Here is a 20,464-nt window from a genome sequence, read left to right as displayed (position 1 = left end):
GTGAATCAAACATCAAATAAAGCAACACAATAGGGAACGAAAATAGTGAAGTAGTCCTCAAGTGCCATGTTCAATACAGGAGCATCTCAGAAAAATTGTTGTTTTGAAATGTGCTTACTAATTATACCACATATATACTGGAGTAAAGTGTACAGCAATTACATTCTACATGTTAAAGTGATTTAAAAAAAATGAACGTTGTTTTGTTGTTCATGATAATCGGACATTAATTACAGTCTTTAATCTGTGCAGATAAGAAGTTAATAATTCACCTAAGTGTGATGTCATTAACAACAGTCCTATTCACCTTTTTCCTCAATGCAGAAGTAAGCCTATGGGTGAGACTTCATTATCCACTATAGGGAAATAACTAGAAGAACAACAAAGTACAGTAAATGGTAAAACTGTTTACACTACTAATCAGTGTGTTCATAATTAAGATAATGCAATAAAATAATATGGTAAGACACAGCAATTTGCAATGTCAAGCAGCAAAACAAGCTGTCTTGTACAGTTAAAAATAGCTTGACGCGGATAAGGCCATGTCCACTCTTATGGGAAGAAAAAGGTGGATACTGGTGGACCAACATGGTTTAAACAACAGATGTTAGATTCGGAAAACAGTCATTAGTAGCTAGTCCATTTCTGTAATGATGTATTGTACGACAGTGGTTAAGCAGCGGGTTATGTCTTTGTACGGCCAACGCAGCCCAGAGCACCCAATGCGCAGGAAAGAGCCACTTAGGAAGTGTAAAAAAAAAACTGACCTTTTTTGTCCACAAAATTATGCAAATGCCAAGCAGGATGAACACACTAATGTAAGTGCTGACATTGACTTTTTATTCAAATCTGCTGCAGATTTTGGCTTTGGAAACTTCTTCCGTCCTGGGGAACCTCTGACCACTTGGTGTGGCAGCCCCCCCATATGCTGCTCCAGAGGTGTTTGAGGGACAACAGTATGAGGGTCCGCAACTGGACATCTGGGTAAGAGCTTGGTCGTACAGTAACTGTATCAGTGTGTGTGTGTGTGTTATTATTTTTTTTGTTTAGTAATAGTTATTCATGAGTCCCTTGTTTGTCCTGAACAGTTAAAGTGCCTGCTGTTCTTCTAAAAAATCCTTCAGGTCTGACAAATTCTTTGGGTTTTCAGCATTTTTGTGTATTTGAACCCTTTTCAACAATAACTGTATCATTTTGAGATCCGTCTTTTTTGCAATGAGGACAACTGAAGGACTCATATGCAACTGTTACAGAAGGTTCAAACACTCACTGATTCTCCAGAAGGAAACACAATGCATTAAGAGCCAGGAGGTAAAAACTTTTTGAATTTGAAGATCAGGGTAATTTTAACTTACTTTGTCTTCTGGGAAACATGTAAGTATCTTCTGTAGCTTCTGAAGGGCAGTACTAAATGAAAAAACATGAAATGAGAAACAGCGGGCAGTTTAACTGTTTAGGACAAAAAAGGGACTCATGAACAACTATGACTAAACAAAAAAAAACAGCTGTGGATCATTCAGGTAACAACACAGTATTAAGAATCAAGTGTATGTAAACTTTGAACGAGGTCATTTCTATAAATTCAACTATTATTTTCTCTTGTGGACTACATGTAAACATCTTTTATGTGAAATATTTTATTGAGGTCAGTACTAAATAAAAAAGAACATGCATTTTGCATGATCCCTCTTATTTTGGCAAAATAATTAACATTTTGCAGATGCTGCAAAGTGTATGTAAACTTTTGACCTCAACTGTACATACTGTAGACAGCTGACAAAATTCTTGCCACTTGTTGATTTATGTCCTCTCAGTATAGTCAGAACAGAGAATTGCATCAACAGTGAATTGTAATTTGATTGATTGAAAATATAGTTATTATTTCCTGTGTTGTGTGTGGGTGGGCCTTTATGCTAGTTCCTAGGCAGAGTTTAATGTTTATGTATTGATTTTCTTTGTATGTGTGTGTCATGCAGAGTATGGGGGTGGTTCTGTATGTATTAGTGTGTGGCGCTCTTCCATTTGATGGTCCTAGCCTTCCTGTCCTCAGACAGAGGGTCCTGGAGGGCCGTTTCCGCATCCCCTACTTCATGAGTGAGGGTGAGGACGTCATAGTAACACAGTTATAAAACTGTTAGTGTATCCTTTAAGTTGTAATAGTGATAATAGTAGTGTTACTCTGTGAAGTTTCAGAAGGAAATGTCTTTGTCTTTTAAGCTCATTTCATTCCCTATATCCTCTTTCAGACTGTGAGCACCTGATCAGGAAGATGTTGGTTCTAGATCCAGCCAAGCGTTTGTCCCTGAGTCAGATCAAAGAGCATCGCTGGATGATGCAGGAGGTCCCGTCCCAGCGGCCTGTGCTGTATAGACAGGGTCTGCCATGCGAGAGCAAATCAGGCTTGGGTGAACACAGTGAGCAGGTGCTGCGACTCATGCACAGCCTGGGCATCGACCAGCAGAAGACCATTGAGGTCAGTCGATCAGCTTTTACTTGGCTAGGATTTAGAATGTGTTTAAATTCCAGTTCAGTCCCTGTATCTAAACTGAAATCTAAATTTGAGTTAAGGTTGCAAATAGGATGTGGAATGTTGAATTTAAGCAAGTACAATTACACTGAAATCAAACTAGAACAGAATTCAAAATTCAAAACTGGAACAGAATTCAAAATTCAATTAAAAAAAATCTGTATGTTTTCATACACAAAACATACATATAAACAGGAAGGTTGCTTTGGAAATGTAGTAGGTTACAGATTACAAGTTACCCTATTTAGGACCAGTTTTACTAACAGCGTGCGCCAGCGCAAACCTTCTTTTGGCGTTAAAATGGTACTGTCAGGCTTTACTAAAGACGTGCAGTGAGGAATTAGCGCTGAAAAGGCATGGACAGTTATTTTTGAGCTTGACCTTATTGAATTCGCATTTGTAGGAGTTTCCCTTTTAGACACAAAATTTATGATAGGAGAATATTCAAATGAATCACACAGCGCATTTTACTAATGTTACTCCCTGTTTTGAAATTGCGCTCTCGTGCTAATTTGCCTTGTTTAGTAACAGGGCCCTTAAAATATAATAAGTAGTGTAACTATTTCAGTTATTTGTATGTAACCGATTACATATTTGATTACTTTTCTACATTTCTAGTGAATGTGTTTAACTGTTAATTAGTTAATCAACTCACAGAAAAGTTGTAGCCTAAAGCTTTCAGCGGCAATGTGGACTGATGTAATGTAAAGCTGTAATTGAATTATACATTTTCTCTCAGTAACTGTAAATGATAGGAGTTTATTAACAGTTTACATTTATTTTGTAATTAAATTATGTAACGACATTACAGGAAACAGGTTACTCCCCAGCTCTGCGTATACTGTAAATATACTGTAATGATAAATGTATATAATTAATGGCTAAAATTGAGGGAAAATGTATATGATAGTGGCATCTGTGGCAGTATTGGTATCAAGGATACTGGTCTTTTACTTAGTAAAAAGATGCCATTAAACACTGAAAATATACCATCTTAATATTGTTTCTACATTCATTTGTAGATTCAAATTTGTACATACACACACATTAAAATTTCTTTTATTTGTTATGTTGGGCAGTATTTACACATTTTGTAACCAAATACTGTTATTTGTGTTTTGTCACAATTGTATTAAAGGATAAGTCCACTTCCAGAACAACAATTTACAAATAATCTACTCCATTGTCATCCAAGATGTTCATGTCGTTCTGTCATCAGTCGTAAAGAAATTTTGGTTTTTGAGGAAAGCATTTCAGGATTTTTCTCCATATAATGGACTTCATTGGTGCCCCGATTTTGAACTTCCAAAATGCAGTTTAAATGCAGCTTCAAAGGGCTCTAAACGATCCCAGCCAAGGAAGAAGGGTCTTATCTAGCGAAACGATCAGTCTTTTTTTTGTTTTTTTTTTCGAAAAATAAAAATTTGTATAGTTTTTAAGCACAAAAGCTTGTGTAGCACAGGCTCTGGGATGCACATCCACGACACTACATACTATGGAATTACATCTAAGTTCGTTGTCAGTGTACTCTGGCTCAAAAAGGTAGGATGTGGCGAAAAACTGCATCTCATTTTCTCCTACAACTTTAGAATCATCCGACATTGTTGTACCTTTTTGTTTATAAACAGCGTTTGACTTACTTGACGTGAATCTGTAGTATGTAGTGTCGTGGACGCGCATCCCAGAGCTAGTGCTACATGAGCTTTTGTGCTTAGAAAGTATACAAATGTTTATTTTTTGAAAAAAATTACCGATTATTTCTCTAGACAAGACCCTTCTTCCTCGGCTGGGATCCTTAGAGCCATTTGAAGCTGCATTTAAACTACATTTTGGAAGTTCAAAATCAGGGGCACAACTGAAGTCCATTATATGGAGAGAAATCCTGAAATGTTTTCCTCAAAAACCATAATTTCTTTACGACTGAAGACAGAAAGACATGAACATCTTGGATGACAAGGGGGTGAGTAAATTATTTGTAAATTGTTGTTCTGGAAGTGGACTTCTCCTTTAACTGAATTACATTTCTATGATTCCAATTCAAATTCACATTCATTAGCCAACTCTTCAATCCTGAACTCTAGTAGTGGTTTGGGTTTTTTGTTTCTAAAAATAATTTATGCAAATTTGATTATTCCAAACAGCAGCCTTTTCGAATATTTTCAAAAAGTACTGATAGAATGTTGACATTTGCCAGTGTTCTCTTTTCCTTGGCTGTCTTGTTCTTCAACAACTCTTGCTTTTCCTGTCACAGTCTCTTCAGAACAAAAGCTATAACCACTTTGCTGCTATCTACTACCTGCTTGTGGAGCGGTTGAAAGCGCATCGCAGCAGTTTCCCTGTGGAACAGCGTTTGCACGCCAGCCAGCGCCGCCCTAGCACCGTCGCTGAGCAGACTGTTGTCAAGGTAACCCCATCTGTGAAGTCTACCCAGACATATTGAAATGGCGTTGGTATAAAAATGTAAATATTGGAATCATGAGGAACAAAACCTGTAATCCAGCCATCCTTCTTTCAGTTTAACCTCTGTGACCGTAAACCACAGAAACAAGCTTTTACGTGTTGGTGTAATGTGGAGACCTTTTAGGATTATTTTTATGTACTCATCAATATATTCATACAGTATTATATGGTAATACCATGCTACGCTGTACATATAACCATTGTACTTAATGCTATTTTCCTTATTGTTGTAATGTTTCCAGACCATTGCGGTTCCCTCCCAAGCGGGCGTCCTGCCACAGGCAGCGCGTCACCTGCGCTCACCTGTTCTGTTGCAGTCCACCACAGACACATTTACCTTCCCACAAACCCCTGCTTCCCCAGATCAGACGCTCATGGAGGAAGACGTGGCCACTCCCAAGGTCAGTTATGTTTTTGATAAAGTGAGCGGCAAAACAAAGAGCAAAAAAGGGTTATTAAATAGATTCCTATGGCACAGAGAGAATTGTCTCATCCTCTTTTCGGGCTCTAGGCTATATTTCGTAAGCTCTGCCTGCGTGTTTTAAATAGCAGCGTTACTCATTGGCGCTGCTGTATGACGGCAATAAGAGCTTTTGTCTGCAGCGTGTGAAGTTCCTCTGCCTGCGTGTCAGCCTGATCTCTTCCTCATTACTCACCCGCAGTATCTCAGCAGCACTTCAGCCTCCTAAAATAACACCTGCGTATATATTAAATAATAAAAAACACTCTTTATGATTTTAGCGCTTGGTGCTTTGCGTCAGTGTAGGTATCTCAAGCACTTATTGCTACTCATTCATAAATGAATGACTCAGAGACAAGGGAATATATATTATATCTGGGAATGGGCGATATGACAGTATGTACTGCATGACACTGGGAATATGGCAACCGGACATTTTGCTGTTTGCTGTTATTAATACAGTGTGTTTCAAAGTGCTTTACATTTAAGAGCAATGGAGAAATGTGAAAATACAGAGTATTTGGATATTATTTATACGGCTCGTAGTCCATTTCTAGCAGCTCTCAGGTCACCTAAATCCTAGTGTACATTTTTTTGATGAACCATGTTACAATGTCCAATCAAATGCTCTCTAAAATAAGAACGCCCCTCCACCTACTATCACCTGACAGAGTGTAGCAAATCAAGATTTGTGGCTGTGAAGTAACTAAGCCTATTGGCTTTTTAATATATTTTTAATAAATATATTTTCTATATTTGACTATTAACATAACAACATGACATAACATAACATTACTTTTTTTTTCTATTGTTTTGTGTATTGTTTTTAACTAGTAATGTGATATAACTGCACAGATGCCAGGCTTTAGTTTTAGATAATCACCTTTTGGTCCCAAAATGTAAGTAGTCAAATGAGATTAAGTGCTTGTTTATTTTTAATGAACTGACTGTGCTCTATTATTATTATTATTATTATTATTATATTTATTATATTTATTTATAATTATTTATTTACCAAAAATATATACACACATATTATATATATATATATATATATATATATAATTTATTACTGTTAATCTAATTAATTACAAAAAATAACAAAACAACTAATATAAACTACTTTTAATTAAATGGGATAAAGCACTTGGCTTTTTAAAAATATTTTTCACTGAATTATCTAAAAAGTTAATATAAAAGTTATTTTATATATAAACTATTATTATTAATAATAATATAAACTACTTATTTAAATATTCAGGGTTGATTATTATTATTATTATTATTATTATTAATACTATATAATGTTTTATGATTATTTAATATATAATATATGTGTGTGTGTGTGTGTGTGTATAACATTTTTCAAATATTTATTTAATATATTAATAATATTTATAATAATAATTATTATTGTTGTTGTTATTACAACTATTTTTTTATGAAATGGAATAAAGCATTTGACTTTTTAAAAATGTTTCAATGCATTATCTAAAAATATTATTTAATGTTGTTATGGTTAATTAATATATAAACTATTATAAACTACTACTACTATTATTATTATTAACTGCCAATAAAAACTATTTTTAATCAAATAAGATGAACCACTTGTCTTATAAAAATATAATTTCACTGCATTGTCCAAAATATGACTATTATTTAATTACTGTTATTACAATTATTTAATATAGAAACTATTTTAATTAAATGAGACAAAGTACTTGTCTTTAAAATATATTTACTGCATTGTCCAAAATTTTATTATTATTAATTATAAAAGTATAAACCAGCAAACAATTTCCAGCAAAATGCAAATGTCCCGCAAAACTATTATGCAATATACTCATACCATGATATAAAATATTGATCATGCTGCTCACCCTTATTAAAGACTGGGAAGCATATAGCCTGCATTTCAACCGCACATCCCCTTATTTTCAGCCTCTTGTTACAGTAACGGCAGCATGTCAGGTTTTGTGCCTGCTGTTACACAACACCACAACTCTTTGATTGTAAATGCCCCTGATGTGCCAGTGACGGGCCACCCATGCGATCAGTGCTGGGTGTTCACTCCGCTCGTGAGAAGCGTGACTACAACATTTGTCACCTTGGCTGTCACAAGGCAATCTCCATAGCTACTGTTCTTTAATTGACGTGCAGCGTTGACTCATCCTGTGGGGACTCGTATACATACCAATTTGCCCTCCAACAGGTCTCTTTCTATTGAGTTGTTGCTTGCAATACCAAGGTCAAGAGATAAATTCCAAGGGAACAAACACTTAAATGGACTGTGTGAGTTGTTGTTAAACCGTCTGCCAAATAAATAAATGTAAATGTTAGTTTATGAACAAAGGAACGCATGATAAGTCATTCATTTAGCCTCAGCGCCTGTGAAGCTGAACAGATGGCAATCTAGGGATCTCTTCAAACACGTTGAGGTCACGCTCTCACAAACTTATTTCAACTGGCTTATTGTAATTCAGAATAGCTGCTCGACGCCTGTGGGCATTAAACAGAGCAACATTACATAATTTCTCATAAATTAAACAGATGACACGGACATGGTGTACGCTCTTAAAAACATGGTACAAACAGTGATGCCGTAGAGGAAAACATTTTGGCTTCCCAAAACAACCCTTTAGAGAAGAGTTACCATGGATGTTCGTCATGTCAATAAAACACTTTTATTTTATCAGAATGTAACAGAAAATCGGATCAATGTTATGAGCAAAACTGATGCCTTTTTTCTCAAAAAATATATTTCTGCCATGGCAACTCTCGGAGAGTTTAGCATGGTGATATACATGGCAGTGTTAATGTGTTTGTTCTTGGCAGAATAGATCTGTTACGCTGCTGCGGCAGAGACTTGCTACTGCCAATACATTAACAGACATGCTGCTGTGAGCATGTAGGAAATACTGCTGCTCCACATAGAACATATAAGAAATAACCCCTATAATGAACAAACATGAATCACCCGGTAGCAGATCTATATAGGTGGAGCTGGGGAGGTGGAGGGTTTCTGAAGCCCACTGCCCCTGCTACAGCAAACACCAGCAAAGTATTTGAATGTTGAGAAGCAAGCTCATTGGCTGCTGGTTACCTGTGCCATTTGAAGCTAAACGCATATATACATACATACTATAGACGAAAACTGCTATGATTACTCTAATTTTTAAGCATAAATTTGATTGAAATAATAGGTCTACATAATATTTGCATATGCTGTTCATAGGGGACGTATTGTATTAGCCCTACAGTTACAGCATGACGTATTATTTAAACTTATTACTATTAACATTTTCACATAACATAACATTTATTTATTTTATCTCACAATCTCCTAATTCAGACTTTATAACTCGATTTAACTCAAAAATAGTGAGTTTGTCAATTCTGAGGGGGAAAAAAAGCCAGAAGTGTGGGATATAAACTCCTATTTTGAGCTGAGGGGAAAAGAGAGAATGACGAGTTGTTTATCCTTATTAGAATTGTGAGATATAATCTTGGAATTGCAAGAATAAAGTCAGAATTTTGAAATGTAAAATCAAATTTACCTTTTTTTTTTTTTTCATTTATTCCATGGCTCCATAGACTGCTATTTGAAAATCTCTACAGGGTTTTCTGCAACCATGATCCGCACATCCTGAATGTTTACAAACCTATAATTGGTCTATTTTGTTGTTTCAGACCTGTATTCTGTTATTTCTTCCAAAGAACACAAAAGTAGACTTTTGAATCTTTATGCAGTTCATGGAATGAAAGTGACCACATTTTTCAGCCTCAAAAGAGAACTACAAAAAGGTTTTAAAAAAAGCAGTCTACATTACTAATACACTGTGTTCGGAAACCATAGACTGACAATTAAAGTTGACATCCGAGCTAAACAAATGAAAAATTAAAGAAAGAAAAAAACAGGAAAAAAATGTAAGATGGGGACTTGATTAAGCACAGTATTAAGAATGAAGTGTATGTAAACTTTTGAACTGGGTTATTTTTATAAATTCATCTACTATTTTCTCTTGTGGACTTTATGTGGTCTTTTATGAGAAATATCTTATTCAGGTCAGTCCTAAATAAAAAATGACTTGTATTTTGCATGATCCTTCTTATTTTGGTCAAATAATTAACATTTTGCAGATTCTGCAAGGTGTATGTAAACTTTTGACCTCAACTGTATACGTTTCAAAGCGTTCTTGTTTGGTAATAGCTAGTAGTTAAATCCATTGTGTTTCTGCTTTGATTTTAGCTGTCAGATCTGAAAACAGCAAAGTGAAAATGTCCCATAGACTGCTGAGCTGTTTCAGCCCAAAATAGTTTTCCCAACAGCGTGTGCGTATTTATATCCCAGGTGGATGGCTGTTTACTGGACCCGCTCCCTCCAGTCGTGGTCCGCAAAGTCAGCGGCTCGCTGCCTAGCAACGTTATGGAGACGTCCATTGATGAGGGCATTGAGGCGGAGGAAGAGCACGCTGTGCCCCTCGCCGCCTTTCATACAGCTCGCTTCAGTCAGCGCCGGCATACACTGTCTGAAGTCACCAACCAACCTGCTGTGCTGCCCATCACAGGTTAGTACTGGATTTAATGAGGTCATGTGATGAGGTCAGGCAATTATAGTGTTTAAGATGATTTAATATTAATTTATAGTGTCGTAAAGATATGTCATTGAAAAGTTTGAGCTCTGTAAGATTTGTATTTTCTTTGAAAGTCTGACTGCATTTATTTGGTCAATGTACAGAATCAAAAACAGTAATATTATAAAAATATTTTAAATCAAAAGAACTGTTTTGTATTTTATTATAAATTCTAAAATCTGATTTATTCATTTGATTGCAAAACTGAATTTTCAACCTGCAATTTTCAGTGTCACATGATTCTGCTGAAGAAACATTTCTTATTATTATCAATCAATTATTATGTTGTGAGAAAAAAAGTCAGAATTGCGAGATACAAACTACATAGTTGAGTTTTTATGGCAATTCTGATTTTTTTTTTCTCACAAATGCAAATTTTATCTTGCATTTCTGACTTTTTTTCTCAGAACTGTTAGATAAAAACTCACAAGTCTTTTTTATCTTGCAAATGAGAGTTGTCATCTCGCAATTCAGAATTTTTTCTCACAATTCTGGCATTTTCTCAGAATTGAGATATAAAGTCTGACTTTTTTATGGCAAATGCTAGTTTGTATGTCACAATTCTGACTTTTTTTCTCTCAACTGCAAGTTTATATCGCAATTCTGAATTTTTTTTTCTTCCAATTCGCAACTGCAAATAAAGTCCAATTCTGAGTGGAAAAAAGACTATGTTTTCAGAATTGCAACTTCTGACTTAACTCGCAATTGTGTGTTATAAAGTCAGAATTGTGAGTTTATATCTCGCAATTCTGAGAAAAAAAGAATTGTGAGGTAAAAAGTAACAGTAACCCTTTGTTATTTTTTATTCAGTGGCGGAAACAGACTTTCCGGATTTAGGATTTAAATGCATGATCACCTGTATTTATATTTATTGTTAGGAATATTTCACATGAACTTCTGGAAAAAAACTTGTCAGCCTAGCTAAACTGCTTACAGTCATTTTTCCACTGACAGCTTTTAGTAGACAGTTTATGACTCTTTGATTTTGCTCATGTTACTTACGTCAATGCAAGACAAGTTTATTTATAATGCACATTTCCATGACAATGGGAATTCAAAGTGATTTACATAATAATCAGACAAAAGTGCATTGTTAAAGGACATAAAAATGAAACAAGAAAGAAAAGCTTAATTTATACATTGAAACAAGTGAAGTCAGTACAGCAAAGTGCATATTCAGAGAATTCACGGTTTAACAGATGTGATTCTGTTTATGTCTAGACTCGAATGTGGTCAGCAAGGCTTGGATTAATGTTTTACATTGTAATGTAAACCATGCATCATGCTGCAGTTCTTAAAGTTCTCGGTTACTAAGATTTATGTACTCACTCAACTTAATTTGACTTCTGTTGTTCCTTTTTGGATACTGAATAAATACTGTTAGATCCATATGCTTGAGTGAACTTCAGTTACAACAAATACTCCTCTCTGCAGGTCTAAACCCATCCCTCGGCAGCATGGACTCCGAGTACAGCATGGGTTCAACTCAAAGTGACTTCAGCTTGCCAGAAGAGAATCCAGCTCTGAAGGAAGCGTTAAGCACTACACCTGCCAGCCCCGCAGTTCCAGTCTTCCTGGGCATGAAGCCCCCTGAGCCCACCCTTCAGCCACTCGACACAAAGGGGCAGGGCGCTCATAACCACTCACTAGTCAGTTTCAGAGAGGGGCGAAGAGCTTCAGACACGTCTCTCACTCAAGGTCAGGATGATTGTCATGCACACATCATTTTTCATTTCTGTTTTTGTAAAGGAGTGAGCACACTACAATTCTGCATGTGAAATTTTTTTTGAACAACAGGGCAACTCACCCTCAAATTGTTACAAATCTGTGAGGTGGTCAGTGTAGTTGTAGGTTTTGGTTCTTTTGTAGATTTAGGTTGTAAGGACCTTTGAAATAGCTGAAATCATTTGGCAAAGTGATATAGACATGTAATGCCTGGAACTACTTTAGCTGTGTGTTTCCCTGAAAATAACTGCACCCCTTAGAATGTTCTTCAGCCGATCAGATTCAAGCATTTAACAGCCCTGTAGTATAATATACAACAAAAGACATCAAATCTGCTAGCGTATCCATTTTCCCGTATATGTGAATGGAGCACAACACCTAGCATGACCCCAGCTTTAGTCACCTGCAAGCATGTATTTACATGGTCATAATCAGTGTTTTGGAAGATTTATTGTTAGCGGATAAAATAACCCTCATTCTAAATGATATCTGACCTTCTATGAATAATGACTACTTTTAAAAGCTGAAAATAATCGCAGTGATTCACTCCTGTACTAATTATAGCAGTAGTCAAGACTATGAGTCAGACCACCCCTGCAGCAGTCACAGGAATATCTCCACCAGTTCATCTGACTCTAAAGTCTGCTGTATTTTTTGAACCCAACAGGTTTAGTGGCATTCAGACAGCACCTCCAGAACCTGGCCAGGACCAAGGGCTTCCTAGAGCTGAACAAAGCCCAGATAGTGTTAGATGGTGGAGGCGGCAGCGGCAAACCCACAATCAGTCCCCAGGAGCTCCTAGAGCCTCACCACCCATTCAGCCACCAGGTCAGACAGCCATTTGTGCTGTTCTCAGTTTGTTTTCTGTTTTATCCAGCAGTATTTTGCCTTTGAATATGAAATAAAATAGGTAGCAAAATACTGACAAGTGTGTTTTTGACTTGTTTTTTTATTATTTGACATAAAAGATGACATATCTATGTGATTAATGCTGATATGAAACAAATTCTACATTTCAGGGTGAAGGACGCCAATGTCTAAGTGGAAAAGACACATCGTCATTTACTGGTAAAATGCACCCTTATCTACTATCCAGGAGACAGAGTTTGGAAACGCAGTACCTCGCTCAACGACTACAGGTGGGTCACAGCACAATAAAGAAAAAGAAAAACCTTTACAAGTCTGGTTGAAATCACATGTGCTAGGTTTTTAGAATGTGCTTTTTGTGTTGGTTTCTTATGGTTTTGAAAAACGTATATATACCATTTTCAAGTTTAAACTTAATGATTCTTAAAATGTCATTTGGTGTGAACATCAAGAAAAGCGTAATATTTTTCATATACCATGAATATATATGAACGTATATGTGTATAGCTACTGTTTTAAATAGATTTTTCAAGATAAAGGGTGTTTTTAACTATTTTTTATGTTTTTGGGGAGTCGCACCACATGACATTTTATAACCTGAACTAATTTTGACTTCTCGTGAAAAGCTCAAAATATCTCTTTTTTTTAAGAGATTCAATTCCTGTTTCTTTTTTTCTCCTTGATTCTACCTGTTGGTTAGACCACATGACTTTATGAGGATAAACATTTTTCAAATATTAAGTAGCAGTGAAGCAGTTTTGTTAAAATATTATTTTTCTAAAAAATAATAATATAAAACTGTTAAACAACTTCTACAACTACTTTTCAACAACTTCGTTCTTTTAATTTTTTCTTCATTATGGTATCAGCCCAGTTTCATCACCCTTACATTTTTGGCCTACCTGGTCTCATGACGAAAACGTACCTCTGGGAACTTTTTCGCAAGACGCAAAGCACCAATAAGTACATATCATTGCAGTTTTCAACAGAAATTAACACAAAAGGCAGTTAGTACGTTATTTTAAAACATCACAGAGAATTTAACTTACAGCGCCATTCAACGGACATTTGGAGAACTGCAGAACTGCAATGACACATAGAAAGCCAACGTCACATAAAACGTACCATATGTACATTCATCTGCTCTGGGGGGGAAAAAATGAACACTCTTTTAGTGCCACCCAGTGGACATTTCACATCGAATATGTCATGAAACGTACATGGCGGTACGTATTTCACGTCTTGCGAAAAAGTTCTCAGATACGTTTTTTGCATGAGACCAGGTTGGTTTTGGCTTTATGCACCTGGAATAAAAACCCTAAATTAATTTTAATTCAGCCCATCATAGAAGACATGTATTCAAGTAATTTGAATACACGTAACAAATTATACAAAAAAAAGTAACAAATCTATACAAAAAATGTCATGTCATTGACCCAAAAATCCCACAACAATAAAAGAACAGTACTGTATTTCTACCAAGATAGCATTACATAATAATTTCTAATCCTTACTGAAAATTCTGTCTAAAACCAGTGTGACTTTCAATGCTAGTCCAGTTCAGTTTATGCTGGTTTTGTTCTGAACATGTGAACAGCAAATATGCATGCTAATGCAGGCAAGCTCCAGAAGGAAACACAATGCATTAAGAGCCGGGGGGGCTGAAAACTTTTCGAAATTTAAGATCAGGGTAAATTTAACTTTTTTTGTTTTTTGGGAAACATGTAACTATTTTCTGTAGCCTCTAAAGGGCAATACTAAAATGAAAAAAAAAATGATATTTAGGCAAAATAAGAAAAATGTACACATTTCCATTCTGTTAGAAAGTTTTAATGCATGCTTTTTCCTTCTGGAACATCAGTGAGCATTTGAACCTTTTGTAATAGTTGCATATGAGTCCCTCAGTTGTCCTCAGTGTGAAAAGATGGATCTCAAAATCATACAGTCATTGTTGGAAAGGGTTCAAAGACACAAAAATGCTGGAAAACCAAATAATTTGTAAGACCTGAAGAATTTTTCTGAAAAACAGCGTCAGTTTAACTGTTCAGGACAAACAAGGGACTCATGAACAACTCTCACTAAACAAAAAACACAGCTGTGGATCATTCAGGTAACAACACAGTATTAAGAGTCAAGCGTATGTAACCTTTTGAACCGGGTCATATTTGTAAATTCAACTATAACTTTCTCTTGTGGACTATATGTAAACATCTTTTATGTGAAATGTCTTATTCAAGTCAGTACTAAATAAACAATAACATACATTTTGTATGATCCTTCTTATTTTGGTAAAATAAGTAACATTTTTAATGATTCTGAAAGGGGGATGTAAACTTTTGACCTCAACTGTACAATCTGATACATATTTAAATACATACTTGTTTTTTTTTTTTGTTTTTTTTCAGAGAGCCAGTCAGTTAGCAAGTGGTCTTGGAAGTGGACAGATGTTTTGTAAAGAGGCTGCACCGCGCACTTTAGAACAACAACTCCAGGAGCACAGGTCATAAACAACTGCCTTTATAGTGCATTGGTATCCTGGATTTCTCCTCAAGATTTTTAGTTACGATTTAGTTACAATTTGTAATTCTCTGCGCAGACTGCAGCAGAAGCGGCTCTATCTCCAGAAGCAGTCTCAGGTACAGGCCTACTTCCACCAGATGCAGCTGGCAGAGGACGCTTACCCCACTTCGCAGGACAGCAGAGACCCCCAGAACAGCAGCAGTCCTTTGTCCAGCCCTCCCTTCACACGGACCCAAACCCTAACCCCTTTTCTGGACCCCGGCACCTCGTCGCTAATGTACGGCCCCAAGTCAGCCCGCTTTCCAGACTGGCCTCCGCCACCAGACAACCGCACAAACTACACCCTGTCCCACCCTACAGAGCCCATGTATGCTTGGAGTCCTGCCCAGCCGCCTCTCCCACCGGGCAAAGCAGAAAGCCCTTCGGCTCAACCCGCACCTGAAACCCCCTTCCTGGACTGCGAGATGATGGAGAGCGTAGAGGCCCCACAAGGCTGTGTACTCGTAAACTAAATGTGAAATAAAGCACTCTGAGGCTGGCTCTCAGGCATAAGATGTGGAGAAAAAATGCCCTCAGGGACGAACAAGACGCTGTGGTTTGTGTCACATCTTAGAAACCTACAGACGTGCACTTGATCCTGTGGTAGACCATTACAGATTTCGTTTTCAAAGATGTTTGTGAGATAGTGTCCTGAAATGTTTTTTATCCGGTAAGCACAGATGAAATGTAGTGCAGCTACCATAGAGTTTAAAAATCAGTATTAAAGCAATATTCCTTTTTTCATATATAATACTCTAGAGTTCTATGAGTTTCAGTGTGTTTATAAGTAGTTTGTTTCATCCTTAAATGATCAGTAGCTACTCAAGTTTTCATTATTAGTATTGTGTGATTTTAAATAATAGATAATTAACAGAGAGATGTGTAAATATTAGGACTTATCTAAGAGATAAAAAAAAAGAATTATTAGAAATAATGTAACGTCAACACGAAACAGCATTGAGTCTATTTTTCTGAGTGAATTTCTGAAATACGAGAACAAAATATAAAGACCTGAGTTTGCCAACACTTTACAGTAATGTTCAGTTTGTAAAAAAAAGTAGTTAATAAGGTATCATGAACTAGCAAAAAAAAAAAATTAACAAACAATACTTCACAGCATCTACCTTATTTTAGTAATACTTTAACTGCTTTATATTTCTATTTGCAGTAAGTAGCATTAATGAATTAAAACAGAACAAATTAACAATAACAGCATTAACCAAAATTAATAAATGCTGTAAAATACTGTCATTCATTTGTTAGTTTATGATACCTAATGCATAACTAAGTATTACTTACTAATTTTAACCTTATAAAGTGCTGCAGATAGAATGTAATTTTGCAAACCAACCCAGAAGTTATGGTGCATTCAAGCAATGTCAGAATTATTGAATTACATTGGCGCCAATAGCCTTGTGAGCAGCACACCAACATATAGCGCTTCGGGCGTCCCGAGTTCGAGTCCCGACTCAAGGATCTTTGCCAATCTCGTATCCTCTCTCTCTCCCACTTCGCTTACTGTCTCATATACTGGTCTATCCTAATAAAAAGACAAAAACGGATAAATAAATCAGGAGGAAAAAAAAAAAAAGAATTAATGTAACCACGAGATTCTGACTCCTCTTAAAACTCATAATTACAACTTATGTCAGCATCACACGAAAACTGTTAAAATGACAGCAAATTGGAGTAGTAATATTGGGTGTTATTTCTGTTTATTACACGGCTACACGGAATACTCGATTCTGATTGGTCAGTCACAACATTCCGAGGTATGTTATTCCCCAATAACAACCAGTAAAAACTAATAACACAGGGCTTATCCGGGTAACTGCAGTCTGCGCTATTCGCTTGCTAAGCAAATTTTTTTGTGGTAGCTTTGCATTTGGTTGGCTAATAACATCCTGGTATTGCGCTCTGTCTTGTTTTATACAAATGCAGCTGCTGCCATTTTGCGTAATGTATTTACAGTTGTAATGTATTGTAAAATAACTAACAAACTGTAAGATTTAAAAACAGTTTCATATTAAATCAATGTATTTTATCGCCATAATTATTCATGTGGTGAAATGCAGTCTAGTTTGCTTGCTTGCAACTGCTTTTACCTTAAAGTTTTGCGTTAAAAATATTTAAACTCAAATCAATATTTCATGTATAATTATTTAGTTTTGTGGCAAGTAGCCATGTAATAAGCAAATTAATGTACATCCAGCCGGTTGTTATTGCAAATTATTACACGGCTCTGTGTAATACTTGATTCTGATTGGTCAGACACCACATTTAGAGGTATGTTATTCCCTGATAACAACCGGTAAAAATGAATAACACAGGCTCATCCGGGTAACTGCAGTCGGTGCTATTTGCTTGCTAAGAACATTTTTTTTGTGTGTTAGTTTTGCGTTTGGTTGGCTAATGAAATATTAAATCTCACATCAATATTCTGTCTACAATTATTTAATTATGTCATCCTGGTATCGCTAACCCACTCTCTCGTTTAATACGAACACACCTGCGGTCATTTTGCAATGACTGCAATAGATTGTAGGCTAAGATAACTAACAAACTGGTAAGATTTAAAAACAGTTTCATCTTAAATCAATGTCTTTTATCACCATAATAATTCATGGGGTGAAATGGCATCTAATTTGAACTTGCCACTTGCTAGCAACTACTTTCTTCACAGAAGCTTTGCGTTCAAATATTTCAACTCAAATCAATATTTCATGTCTAACTATTTAGTTTTGTGGCAAGTAGCCATGTAATAAGCGGGATAATGTACATCCAGCCGGTTGTTATTGCAAATTATTACACGGCTCTGTGGAATACTTGATTCTGACTGGTCAGTCACCACATTCAGAGGTATGTTATTCCCTGATAACAACTGGTAAAAATGAATAACACAGGCTCATCCGGGTAACTGCAGTCGGGTAACAGCCCCGCCATCTAATTTGAACTTGCCACTTTCTAGCGACTGCTTTCTTTATGGAAGCTTTGCATTCAAATATTTCAACTCAAATCAATATTTCATGTCTTATTATTTAGTTTTGTGGCAAGTAGCGTTTAATAAGTGGGATAATGTACATTCAGCCGGTTGTTATTGCAAAATAAAGCCCTTCAGTCTTATACAACAAAGTCTGTTGGGCTTTATTCTGCGATAAAACCGAACCGGCTAGATGTACATTATCCTGTACTTAATAACTAATAATAATTCCAGTAATTGACTATTGTTAATGTCTTGATAATGCAAGTATAATCTAAAAATTAAACATAAGACAATAATTTAATATGGCTAGCACAGTTGAATCTCCCACTAAATGAACAAAGTTCATTAATCAAGGTATTTGCTGTTACTTGAGTTTTTTTTTATTTTTATTTTGTCTATTGATTACTCAGATTACACAGATTCGTTTTCCCATTAATAGTGTTGCCATAGAAACGTATAATTCAGGACATGAGCAGTTCTGCCACAGGTGGACATCTAGTAATTACAGTAATTACGACATGGCGTGAATGCAACATTAGCATTACTGTGGTTTCCTCAAAAACGGCAATAGGATTTTTCCATTCGATTTTGGATTATTACATAAAATAAGCTCTGTGACGAGCAAAAGTTTGTTTCTTGTAGTTTTAACATAACACTTTTTGAATTTTAAAGCAGAAAGCTAAAAGTAGGCTATAAACTAATCACACCACGGTCACATGACTTTAGCTTCACCACTGTTAAGCTTCTTACAACTCTTTTGGCCTTTATTTAAATGCTAAAAGTTGGAAATTTTGAGTTGGAACAGTTTGCAGAAGTATAAACGAACAAGGCTGTAAAAGATGATTTTACATGTTCAGTGTCGTGTTTAATGCCCTAACAACCTCTGTAGTCACTTGTTAGCAAATATTACTGATGTATTTTATGTTAAAATGAATTGTGTTAACCACAGAACTTATTTCAGGCATTGATTTTGTGACGACGAGTGGTTTTTAGGACTCATTCCTGCAGCACTATTGTAAAGTGTTACCACACTGCAACAGCTGTTTGACTATTGGTAAACATTAACAGGCACGACCTAGATGATGTCAGCAGACAAAGTAAAGTTGTTTCAGGCGGAGCAATGATAAAAGATTACAAAAACAAATCATCTGTGAAATAATATACACCAGTGGTTATGCACAGTAAGACCAAGCAACGTGGGCTGATATAAACAGGGTTTATTTTGAGTTCATGTTGACTTTAAAAATCACACTACCACTCTTATCAGAGTGGACTGGAGAAGTAGAAAACAAGGTTACAGTACATGGTTTTTCTGACAGTATGTTTGCTTTTAGAGCCACTGTAAACATTTAGACTGAAGTTACGTGGGTTAAACCAGAATCAGAATCAACAATGATCTCACACCACGTGCACTACTACTCAAACCGAAGTTCTGCCGTTTTTTTTTTTTTTTTTTTTTTTTTTTTTTTAAAACTTAAGTGTTGTGCCTTTCAATTCTTGTTGTTCCTTTTTGAAGAATGTCTGTTTTTAGATTTAATTCTTCAAGTGAAACTTCCTGTTAGGAAATGCAGTATGAAGCACCCTCTTTTGACAGATACCTTGAACCAAAGTCTCCATTTAGGTTCTATTTTGAAGTCCACTGTGTGGATTGTTCTAGAACCATCCAGCTACATCAGATAGTTGTCATGGTCCTACAGTATATGCCATTTAAAAAGTATAGCAATATCTAGAATAATAGTTCTGATGTTTAAAATGGGTGTCGATAGTGAGTGTTGTCATTTTATGCCTTTGAAGGAAAAAAATGTTATTGTGACTATTTAGTTTGTAGTCAGACCTTCCTTGACTATTGTTGATATTAATACTGACATTGAAAAGTGAACTGTTTTGTTATAGTTGTTTTTCAGTGCTAAAAGTTTCCCAGTATGTAATCACAATATGAATTTTGTTATATTCAGTTGAAAATGCTGAGTTCTTTGCACAAGGGGAAATAAAAGTCACGTTCCTTGAGTGAAAACATTTGCGAGAGTGACGTTTTTGTTCACAAGTGTCTCGCACCACATTATACCTCTCATTATAGTGAGACTTTCTAACCATACATACAGAAAGATGATCTGTTCATTGGTTAAAAACGTTTTGTGTCTTACATATTGTATGTTTAAGGGTTCATTTTTCAGCAATGAAAATTCTGTCATGATTTATTCACCCTCATCTTGTTAAATGGTCATGACAGGAGTTTGGATATGACT

At 35.8% G+C, this 20,464-nt stretch overlaps 1 protein-coding gene across 1 annotated transcript in view; it reads left to right on the top strand.

The window, feature by feature from the left end:
* Positions 1-20,234, top strand: part of sik2a (salt-inducible kinase 2a) — a 39,750-nt gene extending 19,516 nt beyond the window's left edge. The window contains 12 exon segments of the mRNA XM_051110075.1: positions 859-917; positions 919-984; positions 1,977-2,100; positions 2,247-2,473; positions 4,779-4,931; positions 5,230-5,388; positions 9,802-10,018; positions 11,519-11,782; positions 12,477-12,637; positions 12,829-12,948; positions 15,082-15,176; positions 15,273-20,234. Of these exon segments, the coding sequence (XP_050966032.1) occupies positions 859-917; positions 919-984; positions 1,977-2,100; positions 2,247-2,473; positions 4,779-4,931; positions 5,230-5,388; positions 9,802-10,018; positions 11,519-11,782; positions 12,477-12,637; positions 12,829-12,948; positions 15,082-15,176; positions 15,273-15,708 (2,081 nt within the window). The 3' untranslated portion in view covers positions 15,709-20,234.
* The last annotated feature ends 230 nt before the right edge of the window (positions 20,235-20,464 follow it).

This window comes from Labeo rohita, chromosome 5 (assembly GCF_022985175.1).
Source record: "Labeo rohita strain BAU-BD-2019 chromosome 5, IGBB_LRoh.1.0, whole genome shotgun sequence".
NCBI lineage: Eukaryota > Metazoa > Chordata > Actinopteri > Cypriniformes > Cyprinidae > Labeo > Labeo rohita.
The sequence above is the reverse complement of the archived record's forward strand: the minus strand, read 5'-3'. Positions and strand labels throughout refer to the sequence as shown.